The following is a 21,600-nucleotide window of genomic DNA, read 5'->3' on the forward strand; positions in this document are numbered from 1 at the left end:
GCACAGCACAGGATTTGGAAATATAAGGTTTCAAGATGATAAACAGCATATGTTTGGAATTGTTTAACATTCCAACAATTTTGGTGTCATCTCCAGTGCATAATTCAAGACGTAAAGAAGTTCTTCTAGTCAAGAAAGTCATTATTAACTCCTACAGCATGTCACTAATGCATCTTTTCTATTTTGATTTTGATTTTGGAGAGAGAGAGAGAGAGAGAGAGAGAGAGAGAGAGAGAGAGAGAGAGAGAGAGAGAGAGAGAGAGCATTAAATCATCAGTCAGCACTATAATCAGTACTGGCACAGTTTGTCCTCAAGCTTAGTGTGAGTACACTTTATAAAGTTCACTGACACCCTTGCAGGTATTGATCTACTTCAAAGATGTCACTGGACGGCTCTATGGGGAACATGAAAAGACTTAAGGCCATGCGGAGGTAAACAATTTGGTCAGAATTGAAAGCTTTTGTGCACCATGGGTTGCCCACTTAACCCCTGCTGGCAGTTCTTGTAACAGCACCATCTGGATGTAAAATCTTTCTCCATTGGCAGTCACTTAAAAACAGCCATCAACTAATTGTTATAGAACAGCAACAATTTGAGTTAAATTATAATATTTTATTGATTTAATTCAGTGACTCTAATTTTGCCTGTTTTCAGAGCGAGGATATAGGATTGTCACTAGTGAGTGATTTGGGCCTGTTTGCATTCTTGTGGTGCCATCAGTCATTCAGCATTCTCATAATGACTTCAGTGTGACCGGTTACATGGCATTTGTAGCCCTGGCTGCAGAACTGAGAAACAATGATGGCAGATTTTTAAGGACTATATTGGAGGAGTTTGGGGGATGTTTTAAGCTCCACTGTTTTTATTTTTCAGGGAAATCAAATTGTAATTGTCCTACTTATAGTTGCCATTGAAATGAGTGTTTTAACATAAAATAACAATACTTATCTTGATTCTCCTCACCTGTTAATGATAAAACCATGTATCTACACTGAAATGTAAACTAGAAATCAAATTTGTGTTGTGCTACATTGCTTGTGCTTATGTTAGTCTCAGCTGCTGATCATGGCTGATCATGGACACACAGCAGATAGTGACAGTTGACTTCCATAGTATGAAAAAATATTTTGGAAGTATTGTGATAAATATTTAGATAAATGATGGTAAGCACACAGTTGACGGTACCCATTAAATTCCATCATATTTTTATTACTACTATGGAAGTCAATGGTCACTATCTGCTGTGTGTTTACCATCATTTCTCAAAATATCTTCTTTTGTGTTCATCAGAAAAAAGAAATTCATACAGGTTTAGAACAACATGACGATGAGTAAATCATGACAGAATTTTCATTTTAAGGTGAACTAGCCCTTTAACTGTCACTGCTTGAAAAAATGCAGCTCTGGAAACAAACATCATGCAATACTAAATAAGATGAAATACTACTTTAAATAGCCTGGTTAGATGACTTTATGCTGACTTCTAGACCTGTATGAGAAAAAACTACAGGAAAAACAAACATAATATGGGATGACAGAGGGTAAGCACTCATCAGACACACACAGTGAGGCGGGCATGATTTATTATTGTGATATTTCAAACATATTTACTATTGATTCAGCGACTCTGAGAATAAAACACATCGAGTTTACCGTGAGGGAAAACAAATCCAAACTGATCAGGGGCTTTGAAATTTCAAATAAATAGCTTACCTTTTGTCATTCAGTGGGTGTTGGGGCTTCACTACAAAATCAAATGACATGAAATTGGTTCTGAGCTGTAAGGTAGAGTCAAATCCTTTGTAGACTGGAAAATAAAAGTAATATTCAGGGGCTATTTAAAGGGGACATATCATGAAAATCAGACTTTTTCCGTGTATAACACTTTTCCCTCCAGCGTTTTTTTTTTAAAGTTGCCAACCAGTGGCAGGATTTTTCAAGATTTTCACAAGTGTAATGCCTTCCAGAAATGTATACAATATATTAGATAAAAGAACAGATCCTCTGCTTAAAAAAAAAAAAAGTTTAATTCTACCGTCATTCGTTCTCTTTTATCACCTCTCAAATATGGGTAGGTTTTTTCAAAAACACCAAATTTTGAGCAAAAAGCTGAGATAATTCAATTTTTGTGAATGACTTTTGATAGAGATCTGATTCAGAGCGATCCTCGAAACATACACGGACATACAGCTGTTTGCCCTATACTTTTGGGTTTTATAAGTTCCGGAAGAGCGCCACCTGGTGCATAATAGCGGTATTACGTATTGCCGGAAATAGTCGACATTGACAGGGAAGCGTTTTCTCTTAATTGACGAGTTAACTCATCAATGGCGAAGAAAGAGTTAAGTGCTATAATTGGGTCCTCAGTGTTTGTATTAACCTACATTGTAAAAAATATGCCGCACAAAAATAAAACAACTTGATTTTGCGAGTCAATTCAACCTACTGTTTTAAGTTTTGGCTTAAAAAAGTTGACATAACTTATAAATTCAAGTTGAAATTGTTCAACTTTATTTTTTAAGTTAAAGTAACATCAATATATATATTGATTTGACAAAAATAAATGTAAAAAAGAACAACCCAGTAACTTAGTTTTGGTAAACCATTTTCTGCAAGCATGTGAAAATATTGGATCATTGAAATCTGGCTTCCCTTGTGATGTCAGAAGGGGATAGTACCGCCCCTAATCTAACCACGGCACTGCCATTTAGTGCAGAGATCAGCTCATTGCATTTAACAGGACACACCCAAAATGGCTCAGGCAATTTTAACATGGTAAAATAAATTATCTATATGTATTTGGAGCTAGAACTTCACATACATACTCTGGAAACACCAAAGTTTTAATGTTCATCTTAAAACTGTCGAGTGTGTGCCCTTGAAGTCCTTAAAGTCCACCAAAAATGTGTTATTAGCAATCCGATTTTAAATGCTTACACTCTTACTTTTGTGTGTCAACTGCAAAACCTGATCTAAATGATTTTTGTAAAAAAAATTATTTATCATCTTAATTAGTGCCAATGCCACTCATCATGCCTGTCAAAAATGTCACAGGGTAGGATGTAAAAAGGCTTTGCAAAAATTATGCATTATTATTTTAATTGCCTGTAATTACTTAATGAAACACCCACAGACTGACACTATGTGGAATTATACTTTTTTATATTTGATCAGCAGTAACACAGATTTTAGAAATTCGGAGCAAAACACAACTAATTGGAAATGAATGATTGTATGTGACAGTGTGTTTGGGTGGAGGGGTGTGTGCACCTGATTGCTTTCACCTTGAATGAAGGTTAATGTAATATGGGCAATCACTTGAAATGTCCAATGCAACAAGAGACTCACAAGCAGGTGAGTGGTATATGCGTATAATATGAAAGGTCAGTTGCTTTTCATCCCTTTCTATGATCTGCACTTCCTGCCATTGCACAGGGATCTACAATGAATCACAGGTCATTTCATCAACCCCCCAATTAAAAGCACCAAAGGCCGTCTGTATCTGATATATGCACGATAAAAATTTGAAAGAAAAACAAATAAGACAACTTCAATCTCACATTGTTCCAATTCACTGCATGCCCAGAGGCAAAGCAGTCGAGGACGTGCACCATAAATAAGTTAAAGATTCATTTTCCATTCATGCTGCATGTAGTGACGCCACGGTGGCTGTGAATTGGGAGTTGTTACTGACCTCAACGTCTTTCATGTGGAGTACACAGGCTGACAGGTAAGCTCTCTTTCAACTTTATCTTTGAACTTAGTGACAGCAAAAAACCTTTGGAGTTGGAATTGACGTGAAATGATGAGAAATATTCCAGGTCACATTTATCAGATGTTCATTTCAAATTGAACAAGCAAGTTTTACTTCTTCAGGCGATGGACCAGATTTGTGTAGATGTGAAACGTCCAGATCAAAGTAAAGATCAGTGCACAGACCAAGATAAGACTGATGCAGATAATGCAGAGGAAAAGCTTATCAGCTCTAACAAACAGCCCTGGAAACCATGGAAACATAGTCGGTTACGTATCAGAGGTGAGGTTGAATCATTTCAGTGACATAAACTCAATGTATTATCATTTTTAACAACAATAAGTGATTGATTGATTTTGACTCTGTGCAGACTGTGTCTTGTGTATGAAGAAGGCTATGGTCTCTTTGGCTAGTATGGAGTGGTATTGTTACGCCCTTTTAGGGATGCTTACTGCTCTAATAAGCTTCTTCATGGATTTGACTGTGGCCAAAGTGATAAATGGTGAGCTGCTCTCGATGCCTTTTTAAAAATACAGTACTAAATTTACATAATGAGAAAAGGCTGATTTACATAAATATATATAGCTGGAATAGTCAATGGTTTAAGCACTGTCGCTTGTTGGCAGCTGTGTGGCAAGGTGTTTCAAAAACAGATTTAACCTTACACTCACTAGCATTTATTTACACACCGATCATTCAAAGCCTGTGCCCTTGTCTCTTATTAGCTCACCAATGGCTGTACGGTTGTCTTAAGGGTCAGCACCTGCTGCAGTTCCTCTGCTGGACGCTGTACCCTGCCTGTCTCTGTGCTCTATCCACCGGCTTCTCCCACAGCATCTGCCCATCCTCTGCAGGTCAACACTCCCCTTGAGTATCTTTAAAAATTTTGAATGCTAAAATCAATTTAGAGTAAATGATATTGGTAAGCATATTGATCATGTGGGAAGTTGTGGTTCTGCCCATGTCATGATGTAATTAGATTACATTTATGCATTTGGCAAATGCTTATATCCAAAGTGACTCATAGTTGTGTTATACATCTTCTCAGTGTGTGTGTGTGTTTCTTGGGGATCGAACCCAAAACCTTTTTTTATGCTAACACAATGCTCTACCGGGTGAGCTTCTGAAACACTACTATTCACATTCATCTTTGCCAGTTCCCTTGATCTTCTCTTTGAACTAAAGGGGGACACGAAAAATCTAACCATGGTTTTACTATAGTAACTACGGTGTAACTTAATGTAAAATTACAGGAAAAAAATGTATTTTTATATCACGGAGAATTTCTGTAATTTATTGGGACCGTTATTTAATGGTAATTTTCTGGAACCCCAGCTGCCGTAATTTTACAGTTTTTTACAGATTTTTTACAGTGCAATTACAGATTTTTTTTTTGTTTCACAAAATTTTCTGTAATTTATTGTGACTGTTATTTTGTGGTATTTTTCCGGCACCCCAGCTGCCAGAATTAAAAAATTTTTTTATGGATTTGTTTTACAGTGTTAATGTAAAATGGCAGAAAAAAAATTTTTGTACAACGGAAAATATCTATAATTATTTTATGGTATTTTTCCGGCACCCCAGCTGCTGGAATTTTACTGTTTTCTTTTTACAAATAATTTTTACATTGTTAATGTAAAGTTACAGAAAAAACAGAATTTTTGTATCACGGAAAAAGTCTGTAATTTATTGTGACCGTTATTTTGTGGTATTTTTTCAGCACCCCAGCTGCCGGAATTTTACAATTTTAACAGATTTTTTTTACAGTGTTAATGTAAAATTGCAGAAAAAAATGTATTTTTGTATCACGGAAAATTTCTGTAATTTATTGTGACCGTTATTTTACATATTTTGTATTTTTACCGTTAATTTTACAAATGTTTTACTGATTTTTTTACAGTGATGATTTATGTAGTAAAATCATGGTTTTACATGTGGTAATCAAAAAACGTATTTAATTATAATTAAACCATGGTTACTACAATAATTACCCATGGTTTTGCTACAGTAACTATAGTTTAACCATGATTTATTTAGTAAAATATTACAAATGTTTATAAAAACAATAAAACATGTTTAACCATGATTACTGTACTACAAATTAATAGTTACATAGTTTTGCTACAGTAACCAAATTTAACCATGGTTTATGTAGTAAAATCATGGTTTTACAAATGGTAATAAAAACAATAAAACGTATTTACTACACTTCTACTTTAATTAAACCATGGTTAATTTTAGGAAGGATGTTCCTCAAAAAAAGTATTGAGAGACATGAGAGTGGGTAGTTAAAAATATAGATTTTAATATAAACCAAATAGTCTGTAGTAAGTATATGTAAATTACTTACATATACATAGTACAGACCATTTGTAATAAAATAACAATTGTTTTACTGCAAATAAAAAACATGGTTACTAAACCAGGATTATTAAAAAATTAACCACAGTTTGCTATAGTAACCAAATTTAAACATGGTTTTTGAAGTAAAATCATCATTTAACAAATGGTAAAAAATACTCTAAAAATGGTCACTACACTGTAAGGGGTCAACTCGACTGACAAATTTAAACTGCATCACAAATCTGAAAGAGAACACAAACATGGCTTTTGTAAGAAGGTCAGATTTTTTACATTCTAATTTATTCATTCATACAGGTTCTGGTGTTCCTGAGGCGAGAGCTATTCTCTTAGGAATGGACATGCCAGATTACCTGTCTCTTTCCAATTTGTTCGCTAAAGTGGTTGGCATGACCTGTACACTAGCTTCAGGCAGCACAGTGTTTCTTGGCAAAGTGGTAAGGACCCGTTTAATATGCAAATGTGTGATTTGTATGTGGTGTATAAATGGACATTTTGAGTATTATGACCTTTTGCAATAAAACTTGTCATCTTAACAGGGTCCCTTTGTCCATTTATCCACCATGGTGGGTGCATTCATGAATCGTCTGCATGTTTCCTGTCGTGGTGGAAAGCAGGTAGCAGACACGTACTGTGAAATAAATAATGTTTCACAGTTCTGTAATTTTTTATTATGAAAACAGATCGAAATTGTACGGTACTTATGCTGGTGACTCATATCAGTCTCTTCATCCGAGTCTCGCAGAGAACATCTAAAGGAGAAATGCTGGTTGTGGCAGCAGCAGTGGGTGTAGCAAGCTGTTTTGGGGCTCCAATCAGTGGCAAGTTGACGTAACCACCTTGGTATCCTTTAAGAAAAGAAGAAAAATTATAATGCATTTCATCAGACTATCAAACTGCTTAACTCATTTTTATATTTTTTTCTCACAGGGGTTTTGTTCAGTATAGAGGTAATGGGGTCTCATTATTCGGTCAGCAATTACTGTCCATGCTTCTTTGCAGCAGCTTGTGGAGCAATAACCTTTAGACTGCTTTCAGTCTTCAGTAGAGATCAAGGTGAGAGTCTTTACATTACCTGTAGCGCCCCCTGATGGTGGCTGACTTGAGGTTAATGGGTAACCCAAAACAGAATGTAATTGTTTAAAGTTAGTTAAAAAAATTCAGCTATGTGCGATTGATGTTGGTGCTATAAAAGCGTTATCTGCTGTTAATAATATTTTGCATGACTGTATAATTGCATTTTATCATTTGCAAGTTATTATTTGCTTTTCTAATGCAATAGCACAGATTTCCGACCCACCACTTGAGAAATCCCAATGGCTGTATTTTGTGACCCAATGAGTTGATGCATTATTGAATTTAGATGTGATTGAACTTTAAGTAGGAGGCAGAAAATGTAAGGATGTTAAAGAGACAATAAGAGATACATCTTGCCTACAGAAACCATTCAGGCCCTGTTTAAAACCAGCTATCCTGCAGAGTTGCCTTTCCAGCCATTTGAAATTTTTCTTTTTGCTCTGCTTGGGTAAGTTATCAAGTTTTTTCAGCAATAATATGTGACTGCTCATCAATCCCTTCTGTCTGTGACATACATAAACCCATCTGCATTTTATTGTCTTTTTATTGTCCCTGATCAACAATGTTGACTAAGCATTACGTTAAATAAATAATAATGGGTTTATTGTAATATTATTATCAAATATCTTTGAGGAGCTCAGATGCAAACCTGCCAAATGCCACCTCTGTTAAGATATTATTATCTGAATGCTCTCAGCATGTATAATATGTTTCTCAAATACATTTGCTTCACATCCGCTTAATTCCAGCCTCAGGCCATTCAGAAATACTGATTTGTTGGCAGAATCCGATAAATGACATGTTGATTTTTCAACCTTTGAAAAATCAACCATAGCAACTGTTTACTATGTCTTGTTGGATTATTTTAAGAAGTGGAGGTTTTTGCACAAAAAGCTTGCATGGACTTAGAGGGGTTTGCCGTGAAATACAGTCAAATTAGTTAAAAGGACACTCCACTATTTTGAAGGTATGCTCATTTTCCGGCTCCCCTACAAATACAGATTTGATTCTTACCGTTTTGGAATCAATTCAGCTGATCTCTGGGTCTGGCGTTAGCACTTTTATCGTAGCTTAGCATAATTCATTGAATCTATTAGACCATTAGCATTGCTCCATAGAGTTTCAATATTTTTCCTGTTTGAAGCTTGACTCTTCTGTAGCTACATTGTGTACTAGAGCCGACGGAGAGTTAAGGGTTGCAATTTCTGGTCCGATATGGCTAGGACCTATATTCTCATTCTGGTGTAGTGATCAATGACTTTGCTGCCATAACATGGCTGCAGGACGCAATTATATTACGTAGTGCCCAAAAATAGTCCCCTGCTATGGAACGATTCTAAGGGGACTATTTTCGCCTGCTGCATAGTATTATTGCGGCTTCTGCAGCCATGTTACAGCAGCAAAGTTCTTGATTATTACGCCAGAATGAGAGTATAGTTCCTAGCCATATCTGTCTAGAAAATCGCAACTTTTAATTTTCCGTCGGTCTTAGTAAATAAGCAGGCTAAAGCACGCACATCAATTTAAATTGGGTGCTCGACAATAAAACGTAATAGTATAGACGGTTTCATCGGACGCACGTGATACACGTCTGGATCCGAACCTTACTTCCGGTTTCGGTTTTTTTAATGGTCTCACTAGTTGCTAAACTGATCTCTTGAACAAATGCCTCGTCGAAAATAACAAATGTTTTGGTTTCCTAGGTAATCTATGTGTTGTTGTTTTTGCTTGTTATATAAATAAACTACGTTTTAAGAACTTTGTTGTTATTTATTCTTAGCGGAGTTTACCGGAAGTTACGTGCGGACAGCCACAGCCGCTTGTTTATGTTGTTACTGCTGAAACGGTCTGTAGTAATGCAAAGTCGGCAACACCAAAGCTCCAAAAGTATCAAAAATATTTATTGTTTAAAAACAGTGCATGGCATCAGGTTACGTTTCGAGCACGCAGGCTCTTCATCGGACTTAGTACACAATGTAACTACAGAAGAGTCAAGTTTTAAATAGGAAAAATTCTATTTTTCAGCGCAATGCTAATGGTCTAGTCAGATTCAATGGATTATGCTAAGCTATGCTAAGGGTGCTGGCGCAGACCCGGGGATCAGCTGAATGGATTCCAAGACGGTAAGAATCAAATGTTCAACTCCAGGGGAGCCGGAAAATGAGCACATTTTTTTTAAAAAAAAGTGGAGTGTCCCTTTAAATATAAATTGGGCAAAAATGTGACATTTGTGAAAATAAGCAATTTCAATTACTGACTAATAACCTTTTCATTGCCCTTATTGAGTGTGAAGTTACTGAACCTAAACATAAGTGCCTGATTAAAAATGCTAATTTACAAGAAAATATGTCAGACGCACATAGAGGGTTTTGCATCCAAACTCTTCAATGGTTTTGTGTATGTGTCTTACATGTGCATGCTTTTCTGCTAAATCAGGCTGATCTGCGGTTTTATCTGCTGTATTTATTTATATTGTCATCGCTGGGCTCTGCGGTTTGTCAAGACAAACAAACTCATTAGCAGATTCCTTGCAACAGAGTGAGTATCAAAAAACTTTATTGGCACAGAGTATTTTTTAGAGAACATTGAAAAGGTTAACTAAGATGCACTTTATGATTAAATGCCTAATAATATTAGTAGTGATCTAACTATGATGCCTCATGTTTGAAATATTCATCTAGAAAGGCTCTTTATTCAGCCATCGTGGCATTTCTTCTTGCCTGCTTTACGTTTTATCACTCAGCAGGACATTTCATAGCAGCTGAGGTGAGGATCTATTTCAGAAATATTGGCTGTAAAATCGAAACAGTTTTTGTTCTGTTGTCTTCATACTTAAATTTAACTTTGTTTCCTAATAGCTCACAATGAAGCAGCTGCTCTCTTCCCTGTTAGATGCCACTTCATGGCACACCATTTCCCAAAATGCAACAGGGCTGCCTGAGCCTCAAAACACATTTTGGAAAGCATGGAACCCACCCGATGGGAATTACTTCAAAACACTGGGATTTTTTATTCTTACAAAGGTGAAAAATGAATTAAATAGTATTCTGTTCAAATAAGCAAAGATTTGAATATCCTAATATTGTGACTCTCTGTAAGGTTGGACGGTTGGTTGTGGCGTGTACCTTGCCTTTACCTGCTGGTTACTTCATGCCCGTGTTTATTTATGGTAGGTACAATTATGGCTATTATAATGACCAATGCGATAGCATACCCCATCCCTCACTGCCCATGCTTACCCAATGGCATAGCCAAAATATTTATCTCCTAATGTATGCAGAATCATATTGCCGTATTTTATTTAACCAAACCCTTTTACTTTATTAAGTGAACCAATCGATGTCTTACACCCTTATTAAAAAGCCATTTTCTGTGGTTTAGGTGCAGCTGTGGGCCGTTTTGTGGGTGAAGGCTCTGCCTACATTTTCTCAGCAAAGCTTTTGATAAACCCTGGGGGCTACGCTTTGGCTGGTAAACAAACCTATTAACCTGTCAACCTACTGCATGGAGATTATCAATACTGCAGACTGACTCAGACGATAAGGCCTCTATAATGTATTGATGTGTGTAGGAGCAGCTGCTTTCTCTGGAGCTGTAACACAGACTCTCTCTCCCGCCTTACTGGCTATTGAGATGACCGGCCAGTGCACTCACGCCGTCCCTGCCCTGGTTGCCACGTTGGTGTCCAACGCGGTGGCTCGAGCAAAGCATCGTCCATCCTTTTACGATGGCATATCTCTTATTAAAAAGCTCCCACATTTGCCATCCCTCATTCGTGCTTGTCCAAAGTGAGTAACAGTCTGCTTGTTGCCTTCAGATTGTACCGTTTTATGTCTGGAAATTTTACTTCATATTTCTTAAAGGTGCCGTAGAATGTAAAACTGTATTTACCTTAGATGAACAATAAACGTTCTGTCCTTGGTAATGACATTTCATCATAAGTACACCCTCAAACACGACTGTTTCCTTCTTCTTATGTAAAAGACAGCTGGAAAACAGGCCAAACTCAACATAACACCGACTATGACATTCCAGTCGTGATGTATGCCCCCAAGATTAAATTACACATTAAGTACAATGTTGTTACAATGCTAAAAACCAAGGTGTGACTGCTGAGTTAGCATTATATGCTAGTTAATGCTATATTAGGCTATGTTTAGGCTGAAGTTTTACTATTTATGTTACAATTACGTTTTGCAGGTCCATACAAACAAAAATGTCAATTTCCAATTTCTGAATAATTAATTTTATTCCTCAACATCTATAACTTTGTCTGATGCAGGCTCAAACATAAGGTCTGTTTGCACACACACATAGCTACTGAAATGAGCTGCCCCGAGAAACGGCCAATCAGAGCAGAGCTCAACATTTTTATTCATGGCCCTTTCAAATAAGGTAATAATAGACAATTTCATTCTAAAGGCAAATCCTAGGGTTGGAAATTGACATAAATTATGCACTTAATAAAGTCACATACCTTCAATGGAGACATCAAAGAACAATTTAACATATTATTTTTAATGCATTCTTTGGCACCTTTAAAGTGACATAGCTGCACTGCTGTTTCTTTACCAAATCAAGATCTGTAAAAAATTCTGGGGTATACATAAATGCAATGACGGCTGGACAGTATATTGAATTTATTATAAACACCTTCCAACAGGTTGGCTTCAGTTCAGATCAAGCAGTTTGTGATCCCAGCAGGAGAAGTGCTGGAGAGGGATGAGGGACTGACAGGCGTGCAGAAAATCCTAAACGATAACACTGAGGAAGAAATCCCTGTTGTGAACTCTCACGGTTAGTCTGATGAATGATCTTCAGGGTTTAAAGGAAAACACCACCATTTTTCAATATTTTACTATGTTCTTACCTTAACTTAGACAAATTAATACATACCTATTTTTTTTCAATGCGTGAACTGAATCTTTGCACAACGCGTCGTGAATGTTTAAGCATTTAGCCTAGCCCCATTCATTCCTTAGGATCCAAACAGGGATTAATTTAGAAGCCACCAAACACTTCCATGTTTTCCCTATTTAAAAACTGATATATGAGTAAGTTACACAAGTATGGTGGCACAAAATAAAACATGCCGATTTTTTAAGCAGATAAAAAATGAGAACTATATTGTATGGCGGAAGAGCACTTAGTTTGCAGCACTTTGAACTCAGGTGCAGTAATATTGATGGAAGTTTGAGCCAGAGTGGGAGTTGTCAGGAGTGATGATGTTACTTTGCGCCGAGGTCGTAGTGCTGCCAACTAAGTGCTTTTCTGCCATACAATTTAGTTCTCTAGCCTGGGTTTTCCTATGCTGCTTTGCGTGCAAATTTATTCACGCTGCAAGTCTAGCATGGAAACCATGGACCTATTTTTCCCCGGAAATAGGGAACCAATCACATAACGGAGAGGGGGCAGCAAGACAATAGCCTCTTTCACACAGTAATTCTGGTAAATTACCATGAATTTACTAGAATGAATTTACCAGTAAATACAAAAATGTGCTGTTCACACACGCAGTGGCGTTCCGTTATTTTACCAGTAAGACATCATTCACACACCAGTATCAAAATACCGGTAAATTTGTTGAGAAAGCGGAAGTACCTGTAGCACGCGGCGAGCTCAGTGTTGTATTTGTAAACAATCCACGTCGTTCATAACCACGGTCCGTATTTTGTTGTTTTCATGTCTGTGGTAAACAGTCGCGAAGTTGCTCATGACCAAACAACATTGAATGAGACGACGTCAAACCGAAAATGCGTTTTTAACAACAGTTTGCACTTTAGGCTTCACAGAGGGCGTGCTAAGGACGTCGGCAATTCGGCGGTAAGCTGTTTTAAACAACTGTGGTGAAGAAATGTGGACGTAAACTTCAGGTGTGCTCAAGTTTCAAGCAGCATGTGTGTCGAAACGTCAGTAAACACTGCGGGGGTAAACGCGTCATCTGTATTAAAACGCTATGATTGGCCCGAAGCTGTCAGCACGGTCTGACGTCGTCCATTCTAACTGCCGGTAATCCTATAATTTTCGTTCACACACAGCGCTTACCGGTAAATTACTGGTAATCTTACAACCTGTCTTACTGGTAAATTGGTAGCACTGATTTACCGGAAAGGTTCTGTTCACACATGACATGTTAACGGCAATTTACCAGTAAATTACCAGTAAAGACTGTATGTGTGAAAGGGACTAATGACGACGTCTATGCGACACACCGAAGCAGTTTTGTTTATCCAACATGGCAGCAGACGCGAAGTTACTTTTCAATGCAGCTTTAGATAGTGTTCGAAGTAGTTTTAAACGCAAATTTATAAAAAATAAAAAAACTTTTGGCGTAAAACAATTTCATATCCAAGAAGGATGTTTGGATATGGCAAGACATGATAGCCACGGAGTTTTATAGGACCAACCTGCTAGGCATCTTCGTCGACGAAGTCCATTTAACTTATAAATGGTAAGTGGTATTTATTAATATCATATTGTCATTATGCCTGTAGTCTACATACTGTGGTTTTCACAGTGTCTATAAGTTGTGTTGCTTTTCAATATCAATATACAGCTACCCGTTTAGTTGCATAGCTTTCAGCTGTGTGCACACGTACCGATAAAAGTTGTTGACGCTTGAATTTATGTTGCTCTACATATGTCATCTGGTATAATTGAAACGATTGGCTATGAGCTACATATAAATGTATTTGATAGACATTCATAGCGGCCAATAAACGCCTCTGGGCATTCGTAAATCACGCCTCAAATATGAGAAAATTAGCATGTGGACAGACCATGTCTAATTCTCTATGAGACTGGTCTGGTGTTAGCCAGGCTAATGGTTCTAATTTTTTATCTCATTTTAGACATAGCAAACAGTGAAGTCTGGACATGTTTTACCGCAAGTGGCTGTTACGTCACCTAGCCTGATTTTCAATCATACTGCCCCATATTTATTGTTGAGCCCTCATCTTTCACGTCATCAGTGCAGCGGCAATTTCACCTCTTGACTTTAGTTTCTATGTAGCTCATCTCAGTGCTTGACAAAGCAGATTGAGAGCTATTGAAGATGCCAGAGGTCAAGTTATTCAGTAATTGTGACTTGAGAAATAGCCTAGGTGGGACTCTCCAGAAAATGATTCAATACATTACAATGAAAGTGCTATTGAGCGAAATGGGACTAATACTCGAAGGCTTGAGTTTAGTTTCTCTCCTCTCATCTGCAGACTCCCTCACTCTCCTGGGCACAGTCAACAAATCACAGCTGCAAGACTTTCTGCAAGAGAATAAAAATGAGGTAATTGAACCTATTATTTGCTGAGTCACAACATGAATTGTGCAAAGTTACATTGGTAATGAAAGAATAATGAACGGATTTGAATTAAGAGGCCGGCTTCTCAGCATCACTGAATCATTTGTCTTGCAGGGGTTATATAAACAGTTAGAAGAAGCATGTGCCATTAAACCAGTTAGACTACATCTGACTCCAGAAACCACAGTGAAGCAGGTGCAGTGTGCATATAGATTAACATATAGATTTTCTTTATACCGCGTGTATTGTGCACATGGTTTTAAACATTGCATGTTTGTGTTTGTTCTGTCAGGCCCATTGTATCATGAGTGTCACGGGTGAGCAGAGATTGTTTGTCACAGAGATCGGGCGGCTGTATGGTGTCCTCACAAGGAAAGAGGTGATAAGAGACATGCACAAACAAAATACTGAAAAATACACACTGGTTACACCCACTATATTAATGCAGCAAATTGTTTGTTTAAAACCCTTATTTTTATTTCAGATGAAGAAAATAATCGAAGAAATGGCAAAGGAGGTCTAATGCAGAAAAAAAGGTACAAAATGTGTCACTGGGATGATACTGTTTAAATAATTATTATTTCCTAATGTGTACCATTTAGATACAGATATGTGCCTTTGAGGTACCAATAAGTATTTTTTAGGTACTAATAGGTACAAAGGTGTACATTCCGAATGGGTACCACCCCAGTGACAGATTTGTATCTCTCTTTCTTAGAGTGCAGGACAAGCTTGTATGTGGACTGAAAACGGGCATTCATTTATACTTCTCACTGTAAATCTCGTTACTTTAATAATCATCTTTATGGTTTCATCTAGTGGTGATTTATTTGGATTATTATATGGAGTTTTAGCAATTATTATTCATTGTAAATGAGGAGGTGATCTTATGAAATAGGGATTTAGTAAGGGTACAAAAGGGCTAAAAGTCCCCCAGGTTAAATGCCTTTGTAATTCAATGTTCTACCAAAGTACTAAATGGAAACAAACACAACACTTTCCTAAACACTGTGCACTGCCAATTTATTTTCAAATTTATCTAGTCCTTGTGTTGACTGACAGCTTATTAACTTTAAAGGTCACGTTCTTCCAGCATAAATAATACCTGCAAAATGATAAAGCTCAAACTAGTTCACTGCCAGGCGATATTTTCTTTAACTCTTTCACCCCCATTGACGAGATATCTCGTCAATCAAGAGAAAACGCTTCCCCGCCAATGACGAGTATTTCCGTTTTTACGCAATACCGCTATTATCCACCAGGTGGTATTGCCCTATGGCAAGCAGCTGCATGTCCGTGTCTGTTTTAAAGGGATCTCTATTAAAAGTCACAAAAATGGAATTATCTCAGCTTTTTGCTCAAAATGTGGTGTTTTTGCAGAAACCTACCCATAGTCAAAAGCTGATTACAAAAGAACTACTGAAGGTAGGATTAAACTTTTTTTTTTAAGCAGAGGGTCTGTTCTTTCTTTTGATATATTGTATGTTTATTTATTTAAAGAATTTTCTGGAAGGCATTAAACTTTTGTTAAAATCATGAAAAACACCGGCACTGGCTGGCAACTTTTTTTAAAAATGCTGGCGGCGAAAGAGTTAACAGAATTCCCCTTTCAAAGCCGACAGCGAATGGCCGGTTTGAACTACAGCCCTCTTCTTTCTGATTGAATGACGTCAATAAAACAGTTTTTAACTAAACTTCACACACAGGAATACATCAGTTGCCAGCTAATCTCAAACGGCTCTGCTAAGCTAAGCTGCTGTCGAATCACAACACACCAAACAAACTACACAATCAGAACTCGTTACGTATTTCTGAAGGAGGGACTTCATAGAACAAGGAAGACATCAGCCCGTTTTTAGGACAGTAAAAACTAAACAGTAAATTGTGTGAAAAATACCGGGTTTGAACACATAATATGAACACATGTTATACTGCGCACTGTAAACACAATCAAAGCTTCAAAAACACAGAAAGAACGGGACCTTCAAAGTTACCCCATGATTCACTCACCCCTCAAGCTATCCGAGATACATATGTCCATCATCTTTCAGACGAACACATTTGGAGTTATTTCGGTAAGTGTCCTTGCTTTTCCAAGCTTTATAATGCGAAAAAACAGGGATCAGGGAACAACTTCTGACTTTGAAGCCCAAAAATGTGCATCCATCCTACACAGCTCCAATGGGTTAATAAAGTTCTTTTGCGGGTGATCGATGCGATATTGTAAGAAAAATATCCATATTTTTAACTTTATAGATTGTGGTTGCTGGCTTCCGTTGGCAGCCATCTTGGACTCGCCCGATTCATGAGAGTCACTGAGAGTCACACGTACCTATGGCAACAAATGCGCACTACGCTTAAACCTCGCGTGGATCGTGTGAGTCCAAGATGTCGCTGTTACTGGAAGCTAGTTATTACAGTTTACTTAAAATCTGATTTTTTTTCAAGATCGCATCGATTACCTGGACCTTTATTAACCCATTGGAGCCGTGTGGATTATCTATTTGAAGGATGGATGCACTTTTGGGGGGGTTTAAAGTCAAAAGTTTTTATTTTCTACCAATATGAAGCTTGAAGGAGCAAAGACATTTACTAAAATAACTCCAAATCCCTTTAATTGGTTGAACCCTACTGTTGTCAGTTAAATATAAATCTAATATAGTCCGGCTTCTATCCAAAATAAACTTGAATTTGGAACATGTAGTTTTTGCCAAAATAACTTGCGAGATATACAGTGGCAAGGGGAGGTGTGTGAACCTTTTGGAATTTTATGTTGTTGTTTTTTTGGCAAGTTTGTCGTGGGGTGTGATCTGGTCTTCATCTGGGTCGGGGTTATTTACAAACATAATAGGGCGGTTTCCCAGATAGGGATTAGACTAGTCCTAGACTAAAATAAATGTAAGAGCTGTGCAAACTAAAAAACAACTTGCACTGACATATCATAAAATACATCAGTGCCCTTTGTTTTGCCTCATAATGCACACAAGTCATGTTTTTAGTAAGGCATGTTTGTTAAATACTAGTTATATGTCCTAATTAAACTAAGGTGTAGTCCTGGCTTAAGATAGTCCCTGTCCGGGAAACAACGCCAATGTGTCTAAAGATAATTACACAAAAATTCTGATCTTTTATGTCTTTATTGAACACACTCATTTAACATTCAAATTGGCAGTGGAAAAAGTAAGTGAACCCTTAGAATCAATAACTTTGTTGTGTTCTTGTATGAATGTGTGCGTGAATGGGTGAATGTGAGGCAATATGTAAAGCGCTTTGGATGGCCATTGGTCTATGAAAGCGCTATATAAATGCAGTCCATTTACCATTTACCATTTACCACACCTCCAAGCGTATTATCTTAATGAGACTCCAGGTGGTCTAAACATGACCCCAATTAGCTTTCTGAGGTCATTATCTCAAGGGTTCACATACTTTTTTTCATGAGTTTTTTGGTTGTTCTCAATAAAGACATGAAAGATTAGAATTTTTTGTGTTGTTATTTTTGGACGCGTTGGGGTGGTTTCCCGGACGGGGATTGGCTTCGGCCAGGACTGGGCCTTGGTTTGATTGTGAAATATGGCTGGTTTCGGCAGACATGCCTTACTAGAAACGTTACTGGCGTGTATTTTGAGGAAAAACAAAGAGCACTGATGTATTTTAAGATATATCAGTGCAAGTTGTTTTGAGTTTGGACAGCTCTTACATTTATTTTAGTCTAGGACTTGTTTAATCCCTGTCCGGGAAACCGCCCCATTATGTTTGTCAATACACTTGACTTAAATGAAGATCAGATCACATTTTGTGACAAATTTATTCAGAAAACTATGAATTTCCAAAGGGTTCACATACTTTTTATTTCCACTGTATGATATTCCATCATGTAAGCAAAGCCAACAGTGATTACAAGGTGTTTGGTTTCATTTTTTATTTATTTTGGGGCTGTCGTTAGACATCTGTTCAATTTTCATTCATTTGTTTACTGTATTTTAGCCTATATGTCTCTTTAAAATGCAAAATTGCTTGTTGGGTAGTGAAACTGAATATGTCTGTAACCTCTCAACTAAGACCAACAGGGTACAAAAGAAACCATTTTAAACAAAGGCTTCTGTTTTTCTCTGTACTTTCCTCATTATTCTGTGTATGCCAAAACACCAAAGAGGCTTTAAAAGAATTCATTTAAATTCTCAGCGTAATTCTCCATAATATATTTCGTTGAAATCGAATTCCAGTTACAACACCATTTTGATTCTGCTCACCACCTCAGAGCGTCTGTCTACACAATTAAATCCTACAGCAAACCTCCCCAAGAGCACAAAAGCAGCCCCGCACATTATCTAACACCACAATAGGATCACACGGTGTAAACTTCTATTAAAAGACCCTAGAGCACGATAACACTTGACCATTCCACCTCCCAACACTCATCGCTCCTCTACTCATTCTGCCTCTATAATCCCTTCGTCTCTCCTTTCTCTCACAATCTCTCTTTCTCTCCGACACCTCTCTTTGTTAGTAGTGTGTGAATAGGGCTAATTACAAAGAGAAGGTAGATGATTGTTATTCCAGCTCTCCTGCGTTTGTGTCCTACAGAACACGAAAGTGCAAGAATTTACTTGTTCGCAAGCATTTCTTCAGCAATATAGATTTTAAGATAAAATCATACTTGACATGTACAAAGGACTTTTCACAAATATAACAATCATAAACACTATACTGTATGAAGGCAAGTCACTTAAAGGCAGCTGAGGTAACACTTCAATTCAATTCTACATATACACATACCCTCTATATGTGCGTCTGACATCTTGTAAATAAGCATTTTTATCAGGCTCTTATGTTTAGGTTCAGTAATTTCAGTGGCATTGGAAAGGTAAGGCTATAAGCAGTGGCGGCCGGTGACTTCTTTTTTCGAGGGTGCACGATGCGAAGTTCGTCACAACATGTATGTAACCCGAAATGTGTGTGGTTCGTAATTTCAAAACATGTGTTCGGCGCGTCGAGCGATCGTGTGTGCATCACGTGGTTTTTCAAAATAAGTGCCTGCTGCAGACTCGTCTAAAGGGTTCATGATAAAAGAGACGCTCGCGTTTGCCAGATACTCGCATAATCTCATGCGTAATCAGAGTTTACTGTTAAGGGAGTGTCTTGCATGTATTTTGTGAACGTGAGCGTCTCTTTTATTATAAACTGTTTTGACACGTGTGCAGCAGGCACTTGTCTTGACAGAGCACGTGATGCACATGGTTCGCGTGATGCAACAAACACATATTTTGAAAACGCAAGCAACACACATGACACTCCGAACACATATTTTGAATTTGCGCCCCTTGGAAGAGCAGTCACGAGCCGCCACTGGTTATAAGTCAGTAATTAAAATTTTATTTTTTGTCTTTTGCTGCGAAACCATCAAGTACAAAAGTTTCCAGTCACTCCTCACTGTCCTTTCTGAATAAAAGTCTCAAAATTTTTGTCCATATACTAATATATTCAGTAAACCTCCTTTAACCGAGGAAAAACTTGCACCAAGATGTACATGCGCAGTTATTTATCAAATTCTTCCTCTGTGCACCGAAAAATCATTGTGGCGTTTAACGAATTCTGCCAACAAATTTCTAAATGGCAAGGATTAAGCAGATTACAAGCAAAAGTATTTGATGAATGTATGCTACGTTCCAAAAGCATTATCTCGTTTTTGATGATGGTGCCATTTAGCCTTTTTTTGCATCCGAGCTCTTCATAAACACTCTTAAAATAATGGTTGTAAATAGGGTTTTTTGCAGTGATGTCATAGAAGAACCACTTTTGGTTCCACACGGAACCTTTAAGTCAAAGATTCTTACCATTTTTTATGATCTTTTTATCATCTAAAGCAGTGGTCCTCAAACTAAGCGCTGTGGCCCTTTGGGGGGGCCGCAAGATTGTCCTAGTGGCCAGAGTTTTATGACATTTTATATCATAAATTCTGTGTAATTAAACCTCAGGAAAATAAGGTTACTAACCATCACCACTACATAACCATCACCACTACTATTTTCTTTGGGGGGCCACGGAGGGCACAAGGGGGGGCACTTGACCCAAGGGGGGCCACACGCCTAAAAGGTTTAAGAACCACTGGTCTAAAGAACCTTTAGCATAAACAAAGCCATTCTGCATATGTAAGGTTCCTCATGTAACCAACAAAAAACCTTACAGGAACCTTTCTTTTTTTAAGAGTATAGGATGAATTCAGGTTGATTGGGACAGTTTTTGACAGTCTGAATTCACCATACATAATGTATAAATCTGTGGCAAGTGTGACTATACACCTTTAAAAAGTTAAAGGAACAGTATGTAAGAAATTTATATCAATTAATCATAAAATGGCCCTGATATGTCACTAGACATTAAGAAATCATTTTCATTTCAAATACTTATATCACTGACAACAGTGGTCTGGCCAGGATATTGTCATTTAAAAAGTGGAGTTGCAGCCCTCAACTCATGTTTATGTTGTCATTTTGTGTATTGGCCACCAGTTGTGTGATTGCAGTACCAGTTTTAGCCACAAGTTTTGTGATTGCTATACCAGTTTTTGCCACAATCCTACATACTGTTCCTTTAAAGTGTGTATTTATGTAAAATACCTTATCCTATCAGATATAAATTAGGGCTGTCAAAAGATTAATCGCGATTAATCGCATCCAACATAAAAGTTTGTGTTTACATAGCATATGTGTGTGTACTGTGTATAAATATTATGGATATATAAATACACACACATTCATGTATATATTTAAGAAATATTTGCATTGAAATACTGTATATACATTTTTATAATTTATATTATATATAAATATAAATATTTTATATATAAATATAAAAAATTGTTCTTAAATATATACATGATTGGGTGTGTTTTTATATATAAATAATAATTATACACAGTACACACACATATGTTATGTAAACACAAGCTTTTATTTTGAATGCGATTAATCGCGATTAATCTTTTGACAGCCCTAATATAAATATAACATATATATATATATATATATATATATATATATATATATATATATATATATATATATATATATATATATATATATATATATATATATATATATATATATA

The 21,600-nt window shown here is 37.0% G+C and overlaps 1 protein-coding gene across 1 annotated transcript; it reads left to right on the forward strand.

Annotated features, from left to right (window-relative positions):
* Positions 1-3,792: 3,792 nt before the first annotated feature.
* Positions 3,793-16,823, forward strand: clcnk (chloride channel K). Its single transcript, XM_055187296.2, has 19 exons — positions 3,793-4,037; positions 4,126-4,257; positions 4,481-4,609; positions 6,414-6,553; positions 6,656-6,733; positions 6,862-6,937; positions 7,047-7,172; positions 7,557-7,641; positions 9,630-9,731; positions 9,875-9,959; positions 10,052-10,216; positions 10,293-10,362; positions 10,575-10,664; positions 10,765-10,981; positions 11,857-11,990; positions 14,405-14,475; positions 14,605-14,685; positions 14,783-14,869; positions 14,975-16,823. Exons 1-19 carry the CDS (start codon positions 3,881-3,883, stop codon positions 15,011-15,013), a joined length of 2,064 nt encoding a protein of 687 aa, XP_055043271.2. The 5' UTR covers positions 3,793-3,880; the 3' UTR covers positions 15,014-16,823.
* Positions 16,824-21,600: the final 4,777 nt, after the last annotated feature.

This window comes from Misgurnus anguillicaudatus, chromosome 13 (genome assembly GCF_027580225.2).
Source record: "Misgurnus anguillicaudatus chromosome 13, ASM2758022v2, whole genome shotgun sequence".
In the NCBI taxonomy this organism is placed as follows: domain Eukaryota; kingdom Metazoa; phylum Chordata; class Actinopteri; order Cypriniformes; family Cobitidae; genus Misgurnus; species Misgurnus anguillicaudatus.